This window comes from Acinonyx jubatus, chromosome B1 (assembly GCF_027475565.1).
Source record: "Acinonyx jubatus isolate Ajub_Pintada_27869175 chromosome B1, VMU_Ajub_asm_v1.0, whole genome shotgun sequence".
Classification (NCBI taxonomy): domain Eukaryota; kingdom Metazoa; phylum Chordata; class Mammalia; order Carnivora; family Felidae; genus Acinonyx; species Acinonyx jubatus.
Genome location: NC_069382.1, coordinates 58,793,850 through 58,811,524, shown reverse-complemented (window position 1 = coordinate 58,811,524; position 17,675 = coordinate 58,793,850). Strand labels below are relative to the sequence as shown.

Sequence of the window (17,675 nt, the reverse complement as noted above, 5' to 3'; positions counted from 1 at the left end):
CAGATTTTTTTAAGTAAGAGTTACACATATGCAGTCTTAGTCACCTAATATTTTAGGCAAATGAAATGAGGCAGAAGAAATGTGTATGATAAGTTTGTATCAACTTTTCCTTAGCTGGATAATTCTAGTTGATACAACTTCTAAGTTGTGATAAAACATATTAAATTTTCCAGGGTTACAACAATGACTCACTAAAGTGTATAGTGTATTTATTTACGAATAAATTGATCTTTCTCATATACCTCCAGCTTTTGGTTAGCAAGGAAACCTAATATTTAATTATATTAACATAGCAAATTTAATCCATACAATACTTTAAACAGTTAATGTGAGGCCATGTTCAATATTATTTACACAGTTATTAAGTTAAATACTCAACTGTCAGATTTCTGGCCATCCCTTCTCCTTCTCACCAAGAGAGCATTTGGTGGAGAAGCATGTGTGTGTGTTTTATGAGATATCTTTATGAGAGCGATAGTGTCCTCAGATCATGAAGATACTTCCTCCATCCTTGCTCATCTTGGCTATGGAATGGTGGTTCCAGGCAACTTTGGACATGTAGCCTATGAGATGTAGATGTCCAGGATACGAGCATTTCTCAACATTAGCTGCCAAACCATGCAGCTGGTCAATTTATGATCCTTTTTCTGTCTCAGTTTGATCAGAGCCAAGTAACCTTCTATGATGGTTTAGCCTCATCTTTGTTCTCACTGGAGCTGAATAATCCCCCTAAATTCTAGGTCCCACACAATCCACCAGTATAGTCCACCTTATAGCTCTTGGCTACTAGAACAATCTGTATCTGCCATGGTTATAAAACAACTGTATCTGTCAGCCTCCACAGCCCCGTTCTCAACTAGCATACAAGTTCCTCCATCAAGAACAGATAAGAAATTTGATCCAGATGAGAAATTTTCTCCATCAGGAGCAGATAAGTAGTCCATTAATCCTATTTAGGGATTGATATTAATTCAAGAGAGTAGTATTTTGATTTTCCTCTGCCCCATCTTGTTATATCCCTGAGTTCATTACAATGGGGCCATTTCCAAAGTTCAAACAGAAGATAGGAGCAAAAGCCACCCTATTTTCACTGTTCTCTCAGCATAGTTGAAAAAAATTTTTTAATTAAAAAAAAAAGAAAAAGAAAAAGAAAGCCTTCCCTCCAGATCTCAAACCAAGGGAAAGGTTAAATGAACTGTCTCATAACATATCTCTCCTAATTCTTTCTCCCTTCTTTCCATCATAATTCTTGGGGACCAGAGGCTGCTGCACTGGCTAGCCATCCTTCCTGACTGTTTGTGATGGATATCTTTTCAATCACCTTGGTCATAAAGGGGTGGTAGTGCTGGGCATGAAACAAATTTGCAAAACATTCTTACTACACAAAATTTGGATTTAATGACTATTTTATTGTCATATATATCCTATTTTACAGGTCAGAGACTGAATATTGACTCATTCTTTCACTCTAATAATGTTAAATCCACCTGTACTGCCCACTGCCAGACCTTGGATGCCCAGTTTGATGGGAAGAAGAATCTGCACAGAGAGCTGGAAGAGTGAAAAGCATTTTAACATCTTTTAAAGATTACCACCAGTGCAAAGACAAAATGAAACCTACATTTTTAGGGGTGCCTGAGTGGCTCAGTCAGTTAAGCATCCAACTCTTGATTTCAGCCCAGGTCATGGTCTCATGGTTCATGAGATGGAGCCCTGTGTAGGTCTCTGTGCTGACAGTGTGGAGCCTGCTTGGGATTTTCTCTCCCTCTCTCTCTACCCCTCCTCAAAATAAATAAATAAACACTTACAAATGGCACATTTTTTAAAAAAAGACCTATATTTCATATAGCGTTCAACAAATGTAGACTCCAAATAATGATAGGATTTTCTCAGGAATTATCAAAGATTTTTGTCCTAATAATCCTATATGGACCGTTAATTAAGAAAATTTACAAAGGAAAACCTGTGCTTATTTTGCAGGGAACCAGAGAAGAAGGATACACAGATCCTGCAATGGCTGCTCAGGATGCAATGGTAACTAGAACCAGATCTCAAAATGACTATGGAAAACCTTTGTTAAAATGTCTGAGGTGGCTGTGGTGCTATTTCCTAGCTGTATGATGTTTCAGGTCCTGTGGGAAGCCTGTCAACAGAAGACAGGGGAACACAAAACCATGCTGCAAATGATCCTGTGCAACAAAAGTTATCAACAACTATGGCTGGGTAATTATTAATCAAGTTCCTTTTCAGCTACTTAACTGACTGTGTAATAAAAAGCAAGTTGTTAACTGGCAGAAAGAAAAGAGAAATGTTTCATATAGCTATGAAAAAAGTGCTTATTTTGAATTATGTTTATACAGATTTGTCTCATCTAATGACATTACTAAGGAATTAAGTTCTCTTATAATTTTATTTTTTCTAATAACAATTATATAATCTTTAAGTACTGAATCTTTTAAAATAATCTCTGTTTTTGATGGAGAATTTACTCAAATATATTAGCTATTTCCTATTAGGCATTTTATGTGTTGTCCTGAAGAGACTATAGTGAACATAGTTTAGTCCATTACAAGTCAAGGAGATTATTATTAATGTCATCATCTATGCAAAGCTGCCATATGGATCTTAGAGGTGCATTAATATTAGCTGGCACTTTATTTGACTTCTGTACCTTTCTGTTCCTTTTATTTATTAATTTGTTTTCTACTTGTATAAAACACTCTGAAAATTTGTAAAAGACAGCCTACTCCAACTCAACCTGCACCTTTATATTTTATTTACTTTCACTATTTATAGCAATCTAATCAATATGTATGCTGTAAATTTATAATATGTATAAACTCTCCTTTGAATTTTATCAATTTGTTGAAGTTTTCCAGGAATTCCAAAATATTTCTGGCCAAGACCTAGTAGATGCCATTAATGAGTGTTATGATGGATACTTCCAAGAGTTGCTAGTTGCAATTGGTAAGTAATAATTTATTTGGTGTACAGCAGAAATTTTATCCCAGAATAAATGCTAATTAGCTCTGATTGAATTAAAGATGCGTGAATATGCTCTTCATTGAGTCACTCTCCCCTGAATTTAATTATTTAGTAAGGATGTTAATTCTATACAGGAAAGGTACATTAGCTATTGACGCAATGCACTAACATGGCAAGTTGATAACTTAATGAACTAATACCCTTCCCTAGTAACTGGTTCAACTTTCATACTAGGAAACACCAAATTCTCAGATATTCTCTCAGGTAATTGGGATCTCACACCTTTCAGTTCGTTACTGACTTCCATTCCCTTTTTAAGGAGCAGATAAATCTTAGCAATATGGCTTTCTTTTTCCCAAGAGGAAAATAATTTTTTGTCACTGTCCCTAATATTTTGCCTTTAGGGGTAAGTTCTACCATAAAAAAAAAAAGATTTACCAAATTGTTATTTAGTAGTGACTTCTGCAGGCTATTGTGAGAGAGACATACCTCCAGCTCTTCCCAAAGAAAAGATATCTTCCCACAGAGAGGTAAACAGTAGTAGCTGTTCCTAACAACTACTATTAAATTACCCATGTGTACCTTGTGCTGTGCTGTGACTTGACAGAACACATTGCAGGACCTACAAATGGAGGGTGTTTGTAAAATATCCCCATAAAGAACACATCAAGTAATCACTTGTATTTGTTGAATAAATGGACAGTCTGATTTTCCATTCCTAGAACGGCACAGATATTCATGGGCATTGAAGATGATAGGTAACAGAATGTGTATAGCTTAGCTTGGAAAGGAGTTTGAAGCTAGGGTTCCATGAAAAGATTTGGTGGGTTCTATGAAATCCGTGAAATAGTATACAGTATATGAATATTTGTATGTGTTTCTGGGGATAGGGTGCTTTTATTTTGGCTAAGTCTCAACATAATTTAATTACCGTGTATCTTATTACAATTCATGTAACAAACAAGGCCCAAGGACGTTAGTATGGTCTCAAAGTCTGCCAACTAATGAGCAACAAAGTTATGACTAGGACTTCATGTCATCTGAGTTTCAGGATAGCTCTTTTTCCACTGTAGACCACACCACAAACACAGCAGTGAGTGAGAAGAAATACTGGACATGAGAAATACCAGAAAACAATGTAACTGATTCATTCATTTACTCAATAAACATTTATTGAGTTATCTACCATTCTGGCCATTGATTTAGGCACTGCAAATGGAACAGTGAAATAACAAAAGCCACAACAAAAGCCCCTGTCTTTAAAGTGCCCACATTCTAGCAGTGACTCGGGAGTGCTAGGAGGTTCACAGTTATAAATACAGATAAAAGGTGAAGACATGGTCTCACAACCTAAAATTAGCATTTGAATTATAGAGAAAACACTGTTGTGATTATCTTATTTTGCCTAAAAGTTAAAGCCTCACAGACGTTACTTATTCATTAATTTATTCACTTATTCAAATAGACATTATTGACTGTCAATGATCATCAACTGACTTCTATCAAGGACAATTGTTCACTAGGCTCTTGGTGGTTCTAATGCCATAATGCTTTGATTAGATGACTCCTAACACTGGTATAGGTCCCTTATGGCCCATCCAGTTTTTCTTTAAGAGACTTCAGGCCTACTCACAGGTCTACCAAGGATTAAAAATAGTGTTTGGGAAGGGGCACCTGGGTAGCTCAGTTGGTTCAGCATCCCACTCTTGATTTCAGTGCAGATCATGATCTCAAGGTCGTGAGATTGAACCCTGCATCAGGCTCTGTGCTAACAATGCAAAGCCTGCTTGGAATTCTCTCTCTCCCTCTCTCCCTGCCCCTCCCCTGCTCACTCTCCTCTCTCTCTCTCTCTCTCTCTCTCTCTCTCTCAAAACAAATAAATAAACATTAAAAAAAATAGTGTTTGGGAAAATGAGCCAACTGCACATTGAATTATACAATAATAAAAATCTGTAATAGTGATCTATTTAATCTTCAAATAAGAACACACATTTTTCTTCTCTAGGCTATGCAAAGGAACTACAGATCTCCAAGAGGTAGAGATAGACTAAATGAAAATCTGAATGAATCATTATAATATTGTTGCTTTATATTTTTCTATGTGTTATGGTTTTACCAGTATTCTAAATGTGGAAATTTTACTGCAATGTACAATGAGGGATCCCACAGAGAACTCAAAAAGTATCACTCTTCCAGGATTTTAACAGAAAAAAAAAAAAGAAGTATTCTCATTGTTTCCCAAATTCTGAAGAAAATACATACTGTCACTCTCAAACTTTCTTTTTTTCTCTCTGATTTTTTCTAGTTCTATGTGTTCGAGACAAACCAGCCTACTTTGCTTATAGGCTATATAATGCAATCCATGTAAGTATGACCCACATATTTTTTAAAATTTCTCCAGAAATCATGTTTACCTTCTCAAATCACTAACTAAAGCACATGGGGGAGATAGGCCCCAAGGAGTCATACTTCTCAGGTAACTCAATTTGTATAGAAAGCAGAGCATTATTTCTTTGGTGGGTCTCATTCTGGTGTATAATACATTTTTTCACTTGAGCATTTCTTGTTTGAAATGAATATATTTGCATACAGGTTCAAAAATAGAATTCAGTGTTTTAAGAAACACAAAATAATGTTAGTAATTATTTTTAAACATAAAGTGCTATCTTAAAAAACACTTAAAAAGGGATGGCTAGACAATAATAAACTCTAAATCTATTTTATAATTAAATGAGAATAGTTTTCATAGTTTAGTGTGATAGTCAATCACACATCTTTTGGTGCATTTGTTTTTAAAGAAACAAAAACTTAAATGCATGAGACAATGCACACTTTATTCATAATGTGTGTGACCCATATTTTGAAAAAAAAAAGTTCTGATATGAATCATTGCATATATATCATGGCTTCAAAAATTCAGTGAAAATTATTTTTTTAAGTCAGTAATACAACAATTTTAATAGTGTTTTATCACCAAAGTAATTTTTACAGACAAGTTCATTAAAAGTAGCTAGCATGTTGGGATAATATAATATTCAAGAATATTTCTATTATATATCTTGTGTAAAGAGTATTTTTTATTTACGTACAAGAACCTATGTATCCTCAGAACACAGAAGGAAGATTAATGTTCACGGCCTTCCCCTATTTTATTCTATTTCCAAGCAGAAAAAGTTGATTTGATTTTTAAAAAATTAAATAATGTATCAGGCAATGCTATTGAACAATTTCAATAGTGTCCTTCCCCAAAACCAGAATGAAGTTTCACTTATGAATGACCATGGGAAAAGAAGCACAATTACTCTGATTCCAAATTTGCCCAAGAAGAGGGCTACTTATTCTAATAATGAATAAAAATCCTATTCCTTCTGTGTGCCTTTCAATGCAAAAATAAAGATATGTGTACTCACAACTGGTTTGGAGGTAAAGAAGAAGATTGTATATTCGAATAATTGAGTTGTTGATATATGATAACCTCGAATGTAAAATACTGGCCAAAGCTGTTTATACTACTGTTAATCAAAGAACATCTACAGAGATTTTTCTCCAGTACACTCTAATGAATGATATACAACTGAAATATGGAAACTTGGGTAAAATCACTTAATTGAATCACATCAAATTATGAAAATTTGCTTGGCAGGTCTATTCCCAAAACATTCAGACATTAAAAATTTTATTATGCTCAAAAAAATTATGCTCACTGGCCACTGGATGTCCCCATTACTCCATTTGAAAAGACAAATCGAAATTGGTTTGTCAAGCAATATTCCTTCTGGAGCTAGTATACAGAAGTTGATTTTTGTATTTTTCAGTATTTGAGTTAAATTCGGCAAATATTTCAAATATCTGGAATTTTTATTTTTACGATTTTTAATAATAGACCATAAAATAAAGATGCAATTGCTGTCTTACTCAGACATACCAATGTTCATCTAACAGAATTCAAAACCCACCTGCCTCCCTGGCCTAGAAGAATTTTTACCTAGAAAGAGTACATGATCAGATTTGCATTTCATAATGCAGTGTGAGGGAGACAGTGTAAAAGTTGGCTGTTAAAGAAAGGAACTATTGCAGAATCAGGGTGAAATGATAAGGGCCGGCATCAAGGGAGTGACAATGGAAATAGAAATCACAAGGCATTTAAGAAGCAAAATAGAAAGGGGTCCCAAGATGGTGATGTAGAAGACCCTGAACTCACCTCCTCCCACCAACACACCAAATCTCCACCTACACAGAGAGCAGTTCCTCTTGAAGAACTGAAAGCTGAACAGCTTCTGCACAACAAATGGTAATGTTTCTCACAACATAAAGATGGGAGAGTTGGAAACATAGTAATCCTGACACAAAGACCTTAGTAGGAAGGGAAATCACTGAGGGGCCCATGCACAGACTGACCTGCCCTCGGCACAGTGAAGAAACAGCAGTTTGAAGGGCAACTAGACTATAAGTAAAGGAAATTCATTCATTAACCTTAAAGTAGTCACCAAATAGGCAAGGAACTGCTGGAACTCTCTGCAGGGTCAGAGGTGTGAACGAGCACCAGGTCTCATATTCCCCCTCCACCTTGACAACAGAGACATGAACAGGGTGCAGGTGCTCTACCCAGCCTGCTAGAGCTGCCCAGCATGCCTTGGGCCTCTCACCCACACACCAGCTCCAGCAGTCCCACTGGAAGCAACACACAGATGGCCACCAGGCACATGAAAAGATGCTCAGTATTACTAAGCATTAGGGAAATGCAAATCAAAATCACAAGGAGACATCACCTCACACCTGTCAAAAGACAAAAAATAACAAGTGATTGGCAAGGATGTAAAGAAAAGAGAATCCTCATACGAGAATATACATATAGGAATGTATATTGGTGCGGCCAATGTGGAAAATAGTACGGAGTTTCCTCAAAAAATTAAAAATAGAACTACTATACAATCTAACGATTCCATTTCTTAGTATTTATTCAAAAGAAAACAAAAACACCAATTTGAAGAGATATATGCAGCCCTATGTTCATTGTAATATTATGTACAATAGCCAAGAAACAACCTATGTGTCCATCAGTAAAGAATGTGTCACACACACACACACACACACACACACACACACACACACACACTGGAATATTACTCAGCCATAAAAAAGAATGAAATCTTGCCATTTGCAACAACATGGGTGGACCTAGAGGGTATTATGCTAAGTAAGTCAGACAGAGAAAGACAAATACAATATTATTTCATTTATGTGTAGAATCTAAAAAACAAGACAAATGAATAAACAAAACAGAAACAGACAGGTACAGGAAACAAACTTGGTCACAGAAGGAGAGGGGTGGGGGAATAGGCATAATAGCTGAAGAGGATTAAGAGACACAAACTTCCAGTTATAAGATAAATAAATCATGGTGATGTAACACACAGCATAGGGAATATAGTCAGTAATATTGTAATAACTATATGGCAAAAAACTGTATGGTAAAAAATTAGATTTGGGGGATCATCTTGTAATGTATAAAATACTGAATCACTATGATGTACATCTGGAACCAATAGTATACTTCAACAAAATAAATTAGTAAATCAAATGAAAGAAGTCAAATAGGTAGACTGCTTCACGGTATACACACAGTAAGAGAGAGGGAGAAGTCACAGAGGACACTGGGAGTATGACTCGGGCACTTCCCAGATCACAATGCCAGTGTTCGAGGATCACAGGAGGAATAAATAGTCACAGAAAAGAGGATGAGTCTATATTAGACAGATTAACTTTTACCATTTTCTAATTTTTTCCCTCCTTTTCTCTATCTTTTAGGACTTTGGTTTCCATAATAAAACCGTAATCAGGATTCTAATTGCCAGAAGTGAAATAGACCTGATGACCATCAGGAAACGATACAAAGAGAGATACGGAAAATCCCTATTTCATGACATTAAGGTAAATCTACACATGATTTATTTTGACCCATATTTTGTCCCTTTTGAAACTGAAATAAGAGCTTTAATATAAACACCTTCATGTTAGAATCTAAAAATTTAATAAGGCACATGGGTGGATCAGTTGGTTAAGTGTCTGATTTCAGCCCAGGTCATGATCTCATGGTTCTGGAGTTCGAGCCCTACATAGGGCTCTCTGCCATCAGCACAGAGCCTGCTTTAGATCTTCTGTCTCCCTCTCTTTCTGCCCCTCCCCCCACTTGCACTTCTCTCTAAAAAATAAATAAATATTTAAAAAAATAATAATAAAATAAAAAGTTAACTATTCTAACAAAGATAATCTACTTTTGTACATCAGACAGCCTTTAGTGCACCGACAGGTGCTGAATGAGAAAATCCCTCCACCTCAGTAACAGAATTTATTTCTCTTTGATGTGTTTTGAACAAAAATTGTTGATAGAGTCATGTAAAATATTCATCCCTACTTGTGTAATTGTGCTTTATCAGTTAAATTTTGAAGCATGATCAGTATCAGGAAAAATACATTTTACAAAAAGACCACACTAATTGTGAAGAGGTTTCTTAGGTCAATTCAGCTCTCTTCCCATATTGTTATAGAAGGCAGGGCGGACAGTCCAATCCCATAAACTGGCAATTTGGAGGAATTTAACATTGATAGTAACATAAAATTCTTTGTGTACACACCCATCTCTTTACCCCTTAAGGGGCAAAGCAGCAATGATTCAGAAGTGAACAAGTCCATTTCTTCATTCTGATATGTCTAAACTTTAGTCTGGATTTTGATAAAACCTAGCAAAGAATTATTAGACTATATAGGGCTCTAGATAGGTAATTTGGGGCACCCAATCTACAATTCAAGTATCTGACTCCTCTTTCAAAAACTTATAAAGAATTTGAGGATGGCACCAGGAGAGCATTAAACCAGGCACAGGGCGCTGAGCATATATCTTCACTTCTACTTTGCACACAGCTAGATGTTGTTACTTATACAAATTGTTTTACACTTAAATGTTCAATTGCATAAAATAGCTTTTTAGTTTATTAAAAGAGTGATCCAGAAGCAACATAACAGCCCAAGGACCAAAGGACCACAAAAACCCAGATGGCCCTCTAGGCCTTTTGTGGCCAAATTGGTTTCCAAATGCAGGACTTGATGCAACAGTTAAGAGGAATTTTATTCCTTGGTTCTGATAAAACTCTCCTTGCCCCTACCTTCAATATCCTAAACTTTGAGAACTGCCTGTCCTAATACATTTTCTAAACAAATAAACTACTGCAATTAGCCACAGCCACCTCAAAGTCTACTGTTATTTACATATAATTAATGTAACACTACTACATGCACTTAAAGCAGTGAATTATTATTACATGACTTTGTGTGAGAGAATGTTAATATGATAGTTGATTTTTAACTTAGTTTTTATGATTCCATTTATTTATTGCTATTATTGTTTTGAACACTTAGAAACTATAGAAGACCATAAAAAGAAGATAAAAATTGCCTTATTCTCTACACAGATAACCAGTAATGAAATGTTGTAGGTTCTTTTTCAAAATATATGTAAACATTAATATGCTTTACTACATAAAGGAATACTTTCATTGAACTATGGTATCCCACTGTATAAGTTATAAAATACATAAACTACCCCACATTATTAAATATTGCTTTTTACTTTTTCACTATCATACATAAAGTTGTCTATATTTTCGAATGTAAATTTTTGTGTTCGTCAATAATTGATCATTATTTCCTTAGAATATATTTCTTGAAGTGGAATTACTGCATTAATGAGTATAAACATTTTTAAGTCTTTGGAAACATATTGCCAGTTTACCCTCCAAGATTCTAAACTGATTTATAACAATAATATTAGGACACCTCTTCCTAAAGTTGAGGAGATTTAATTCTACTGTAAGTTATTCTTTTTATAAATACACATCAGGGTTAAATCAACTTTATAGAAACCCTGTTCTATTGCCTATAACCGTGGTATTATTTTTCGATAACTTCCACTGGGAATAGTTCTCAGGACATATTAAATCTTTAGATGAAAAAAGACAACAATTTTGGAAACACTAATGGCCCATGGATCTTTCTGACTATAGTTCAGAGGAATGACACTTCTTTTTTAGAAATACTAAGACATTTTCTTTCAAATACGTTGTTTGTTTGTTTGTTTTCAGAACTTTGCTTCAGGGCATTATGAGAAAGCTCTGCTTGCCATCTGTGCTGGTGATGCTGAAGATTACTAAATCAAGAGATGGATTTGCAGGACTGCACACTCCTCTCTACAGACTTGTCAAAATATAGAGTTTGTGATAAATTTGTATTGTTAGAAGCATTGTAGCAAAACTGTAGAATCATATTTTCTCTGCTATCTTTAAAATCATTCTGAGCCAAAGAAGAATCTATTGATAAAAGTATAGGAGGCTAGATTTGTACTTATTATCCAAATCAGCGATTTATTAAATTGTGTATAATGGAATAATAAAAATTTTTTTTCGTTGAAATATATTTTATTTAAATGTGAACTTTCAATTCCCTAGAGCAAGAGTCTGCTTACAACTGTCCTTTAGCATTCTTAGGGAAAAGAAAACACAGTGTGTGGCCATCCCCCTCAGAGAAATTTTCAAGACTTCTGTACAAATGCAATAAACCCAGAGTAAACAACTAAAGCTGCCTTTATGTAAAAGAAAATGAAGATATGAAACGGCAAAATGCAACCCGATAGATGTTTGTCAGGCTTAGATACGTAAGAGACTTGGATGTAAATTGGGTATATGCTTGTATGTGTGTGTGAGTACGTGTGTGTCTGTGTATTTGACAATCATTCTGGTAAAGGCAGTTTAGCTAATTTTTTTAGTATTAGTGCCTAAGAAACCTATTATTTGCCCATGCAATGTCAGAAAAGCCATTGCTCATTGTTTTTATCATCCCTTCTTCACATCTGCACCAAAGTCATTTGGAAGTTATGTGCTTTGTACCATCAGTAAAGCCTGGCCTCTCATGTGTCTGAAAACTCAGTAAATTCGGAGCAGCAAAGGAGAAATACTCACTGAGATCACATCTGGGAGAGAATCTAGATTGATGCCACAATCTAGCCAAGAATAAGAGCAGAAACAGAGATGGGTGAGTCCATAACGGAGGGCTCCCATTATACACAAGAGAAAACACAAATCCAAGATCACGGGAAGCTGCAGTTAATGAAGTCAAACAAGGAGAATGAGGACACATGCAATAAATCTAGATGAACTGGTGAAATTGATAGGAGTGCTTTACTCCACATGGAATTTTTTTTTGCAATACCCTGTAACCCAGTTCCTATATATCTGTCTCTACCAGTCTCAGGAGAAATGAAAAATGTTCTCAGAACCTGTTTTCTTACAAGCAAAATGATATAGGAAGTTTAGAACACAGTAATTGGGCACAACATAAAACATTTAAGAATAATTAGACTTCTGAAACCATTTTCAAGATTTAAACTTACTGCTACAGCGTATGACGTTATATCATTTTAAATTGGCTTTGATTTTTATCTTTAAAAAATATCATTAACATTTCCATCAAAGGTAGTAATTGTTTGAGACATTCAGTATAGCTATTCTTCCAGATAAAATGTTTTTCACATACAATTTTTAATAAGAAAAATGTTAGAATTCTTCCTGAGAATTTAGATATTTAAATACAAATTTTCCTTGCTAGGATATATTTCTGTAAGTAGCTCAATAAATTGTGGAATTTACACTTCAGCTAGGTAATACCTTTTATTTCTCTAGTACAGCATTGTGTTGCCAAATCAAATACAAATCTAGACTTAGATAGGGAGGGATTTTATCAAAAGGACTAGTGCAATAATTGGAAAGAGGAGCTGCAGTAGGGAAAGAGACTGCAATAGAGAGAATGCTCTGACCACGAGATTTACAGGAGTCTCAAGGGTAGCCAGAAAAAGGATTTTTAATTTCTAAGGGTGAATAAACAAGGCTAGAAAGAATCAGGTATGGGGGGATGGGATGAATTTGTGGTGTGGCTGGACAATTCATCTGGGAATGTCTTTGGTAACATTGCCCGTCATTGATCTGAGATTAGACAGTTGATTTGGAACAGTGAATGCTTCCAGTAAATTTTCAGCAGGAGACAAAGGGCGGATTAAAGTCGGGGACGTGTGGGAAGGCAGAAACCTGAGTAAAGTTTAGTCAAGTCAAGTTAGTATGTATCTTGTCCAGATTGGTCAGTAGAGGAAAACAGTTCAGTTAACCATTTATGAGGCAAGGAAAGGAATTTGATGGGTGGGTGGGTGTAGGATTGTTATAGGTAAACAGGAGGTCATCTGTAAGTCTTAGCTAAGTGGGATGAGGAAGAATGGTTCTATTAGAAAGCCATTTTCTGAAACTCAAAATGGTGGTAAGATTTCTTGACCATCTGTTTTCCAGCATCCCAGTACTTAGGTAAAGATTAACATTGCTAATGTCTTTTTTGTCTTGATTGCTTCACTTAGTTGTTTACATGCCAAGATGACATTGTCATCTTCGTCATCACATAATTCACTTAGTGAAGTCCTATCAAAGAAATTGTTTAAATTATCATCATTGTTATTTGTGCTTAATGATGTTTAGCTGTTTATATCATCTTCTAATGCACAAAGGTTTACCTGATGGACTAAGTAACAAGTGAAAAATCTCTGGTTAAATTAAAAACACCTCCCATATTTAACTTATAGGGGAAAAAAAGACAAACATTTAAAGGAATAAATTTGCTTTTGGTGTGTTACCCATCTACAGTAAAGGAAATAGTAAATTACCTGAATTACTGGCTATTCCAGAAAAAAATAAAACCAGATATAGAAAGACTGCAGAATGGTATTTGTGTCCTTTGCATTCAGTATTTTACTATGCTCGGTTTAGGCCCAAATAGATTAAACATGTAAAGAGGCTAATCATTTGCTAAAAAAATAAAATGAGTGTTCTGATTTAGTAGCATATTATTATTATCAAAGTTAAATATTTCACGTATGTTAAAAACAATGCCAAATATGTGATGACACTGATAACAGCAGAGTAGGCTGCTCTAAGGGCCCATCCCTCCAAAGAAGCATCAAAAAAAATCATGAAAAAGCTGTCAGGATTAACTTTGTCAGAACTCTGGAAAATAGTAATTAACTCTGAATCAAGAAAACAGTCACACGAGGTAGGAAAGCTTTGTGACATTTTTATTTCTTCTTTTCCCATCTTCCTCCCAACTCAATGGCAGTTGTGAAGACACCAGCCACTGTGGACCTCTGCGGAGCATATCTGGCTTATTAACACAGAATATGTGTAACTCTGTCTGGGAGCTCACTAAAGGACCAAGGTGAGGCACTTGTCTTTGTTTTGTCCAAACCAGACCTCACTCGGGGAGGAAAAATCGTTAAGACAAATGAACCACTTGCAGCTGCCTAGGGCAAAAGATTACAATTGAGGCAGTACAACTGAGTGATGAAAGCCTGTGAAGAAAATATGGGAAATCTATATATTCCCCCTATATATGGGGATTTATAAAGTCATGCACATGCCTGAGGCAGGACACACACTGAAAAGACTTGAGAAAACTCTAAGCTGTCAACTTATTGGTCTCTAGGATTAGTCCAAGCAGAAAGTGAAGGGCAATGCAGAGTTCTAAATGGTCTAAGTGTTGAAAGGCATATCTCAGCATACAGCCAATCTACAAAATATGGGAGAAATTTTTTTCTTAATTCCTCCTTCTCCTCCTTCTCCTCCACCTCCTCCTCCTCTTCACTCTTTCTTGTCCATTCTTGTGTTCAAAGAAATCTCTGTCAAAACAGTGACTAAAGAAACAAAGACTTCAGAGACCACACATGATGAAGAATAGAGACATTATAAAAAGTGTTTAGGAAAGTCACTAAACAAAGCTACAGCTACTGTGAACAGATGGAAACAAAAAAACAAACACTTAAGAAGAAAAAAAAATTCTAGAATTACCACGTCATAGTATCCAAAACATACAGTTCTCAAAAAACATGAAAAAAACATTAAAATATACTCATTAATGGATAAAATTACTAGAAACTATCCTTAAGAAACAAACAACACAAAGGCATAACACTTATAAAAAACAAGTACCGGGGCACCTGGGTGGCTCCGTCAGTTAAGTGTCCGGCTTTGGCTCAGGTCATGATCTCGTGGTCCATGAGTTAGAGACCCCCATCGGGCTCTGTGCTGACAGCTCAGAGCCTGGACACTGCTTTGGATTCTGTCTCCCTCTCTCTTTGCCCCCCCCCCCACTCATGCTCTGTCCCTCTCTGTCACAAAAATGAATAAACATTAACAAAAAAAAATTTTTAAAAACAAGTACCAAAATGAGAAAAGTAAGTTCTTCATTATCAGTAATTATTTTAAATGTAAAATGGATTAAATGTAAGTGGATCAAAAAATAAAGACTGGCAGAATGGATTAAAAAAAAAAAACAAACCATGATTTAACTATATACTGTCTGTAAGAGACTCCCTTTAGATCCAAAGACCCAAAGATGTTAAAAGTGAAACGATAGAAAAAGATATTCCATACAAATAGCAAAAAAAAAAAAAAAAAAAGAGAGAGAGAGAGCTGAGTAGCTTTTACTAATATCAGGCAACATACACTTTAACTCAAAAACTGTTACAAGAAATAAAAAATACATTATATACTCAGAAAAGGTTTAATTCATCTAAAAGATATAACAATTAAAAATATGTAAACCCCAAACAAAAGAGCCCTCAAATGTATGAAATGAACACTAACAAAATGGAAGGGCACAGAACTGACAGTTCTAAAATAATAGTTGATGATTTCAATACCCTACTTCCAATAATAGATAGAACTTCTGGACAGAAGATCAATAAGGAAATAACTAACTTAACACCATACTCCAATTAGACCTAATGAACATATTTAGAAGACTATACCCAACAACAGCAGAACATACATTCTTCTCATGTACATATCCAACATTATCCAGAAGAGACCATATGCTGGTCTACAAAACAAGTTTCAATATACTGAAAAATACTGAAGTCATAGAAAGTATCTTTTCAGTCATAGAAAGTATCTTCATTTTTAACAGAGTGAAGTTAAAAATCATTAACAAATATACGGAAATTAAACAAATTAACAATTAACAAATATATGGAAATTAACAAATATATGGAAATTAAACAGCACACACAATGAGTCAGAGAAAAATAATCACAGAAAAATCAGAAAATGCTTAGAAATAAATGACAGTAAAAGCACAACATACCAAAACTTATGGGACACAGAGAAAGCAGTCCTCAAAGGAAATTTATACCAGTTAATACCGTTTTCATTGAAAAAGATTAAAGATCGCAGATCAACAACCTAATTTTATACCCTAAAGAAGTAGAAAGAAAAGAACAATCTAAAACCTAAGCTAACAGAAGGAAAGACAGAAGATCAGTGTGAGGATAAATAAAATAGATAATAGAAAAATAACAGAAAGAGCAATAAAACAAAAGTTGGATCTCAGAAAAGATCAACAAAATTGACAAACATTTAGCTAGGTTGACAGAGAAAATAAGAAAGAAGATGCAAATAAATAAAATCAGGAATGAATGTGAGGATATTAGTGATGCTACAGAAATATAAAGGATTATACAGAAGTACTATGAACAACTAATTGCACACCAAAAAAATTTATATAATCTAGGTTAAATGGTCAAATTCCTAATAACACATAAATCATCAAAACCAACTCAAAAGAAATAGAAAATCGAACAACATCTGTAATAAGAAAAGAAATTGAATCAGTTATCAAAAACCTCTCAACAAAGAAAAGTCCAGCCTAGCTGGCTTCACTGGTTAATTCTACTAAACATTTACTAAGCTTTTTTTTTTTTTTTCAAGTTTTTGTTTTGAGAGACAGAGAGAGAGAGAGAGCACACAAATGGGGCAGGGGGCAGTGAGAGAGGGAGAGAGGGAATCCCATGCAGGCTCCATGCTGTCAGCACAGAGCCCAATGTGGGAATCGATCTCACCAACCAAGAGATCATGACCTGAATGGAAATCAAGAATTGAATGCCTAACTGATTGAGCCACCCAGGAGCCCTGTAATTCTACTAAACATTTAAAGAAGAATTAGAACCTATCTTTTTCAACTTTTCCTGAAAACAGAAGAGGTAGAAACATTTCCTAACTTACATTCTATGAGTACTGTATTGCCTGATACTAAAATCAGACTAAGACATCACGAGAAAAGAAAACTACACACCAATATCCCTTATGAATACAGATACAAAAATCCAAATATAGATACAAAATACCAGCAAACTGAGTTCAGCAGCATTTTTAAAATATTATACACTATGACTCAGTGGGATTTACCCCAGGAATGTATGAGTGATTCAACATAAGAAAACCAATCGTGTAATATACTATATTAAGAAAGTGAAGTAAAAAGAAATATGATCACTTCAGTTAATGCAGTATGAGCATTCAAAAAAAGTCTTTTTCACAATAAAAATACTTGGCAAACTAGGAAGACAAGATAACTTCCTCAACATGATAAAGTACATTTATGGTAAACACAGCTAACATTATGATAAAAGACCAAAATGTTTTTCCTAAAGTCATCAACAGAACAAGAATGCCTGCTTTCACCATTGCTATTCAACATTTTACTGGAAGGACTAGTCAGAGCAATTACGTAAGAAAAGTAACAAAGAAGGCATCTACATCGGAAAGGAG

At 35.0% G+C, this 17,675-nt stretch overlaps 1 protein-coding gene across 1 annotated transcript in view; it reads left to right on the top strand.

Moving 5' to 3' along the window:
• Nucleotides 1-11,613, top strand: part of ANXA10 (annexin A10) — a 98,114-nt gene extending 86,501 nt beyond the window's left edge. The window contains exons 7-12 of the mRNA XM_027068613.2: nt 1,981-2,034; nt 2,130-2,223; nt 2,872-2,967; nt 5,291-5,349; nt 8,794-8,916; nt 11,124-11,613. Coding sequence (XP_026924414.1) covers nt 1,981-2,034; nt 2,130-2,223; nt 2,872-2,967; nt 5,291-5,349; nt 8,794-8,916; nt 11,124-11,192 — 495 coding nt within the window. The 3' untranslated portion in view covers nt 11,193-11,613. The remainder of the gene's footprint in view (nt 1-1,980; nt 2,035-2,129; nt 2,224-2,871; nt 2,968-5,290; nt 5,350-8,793; nt 8,917-11,123) is intronic.
• Nucleotides 11,614-17,675: the final 6,062 nt, after the last annotated feature.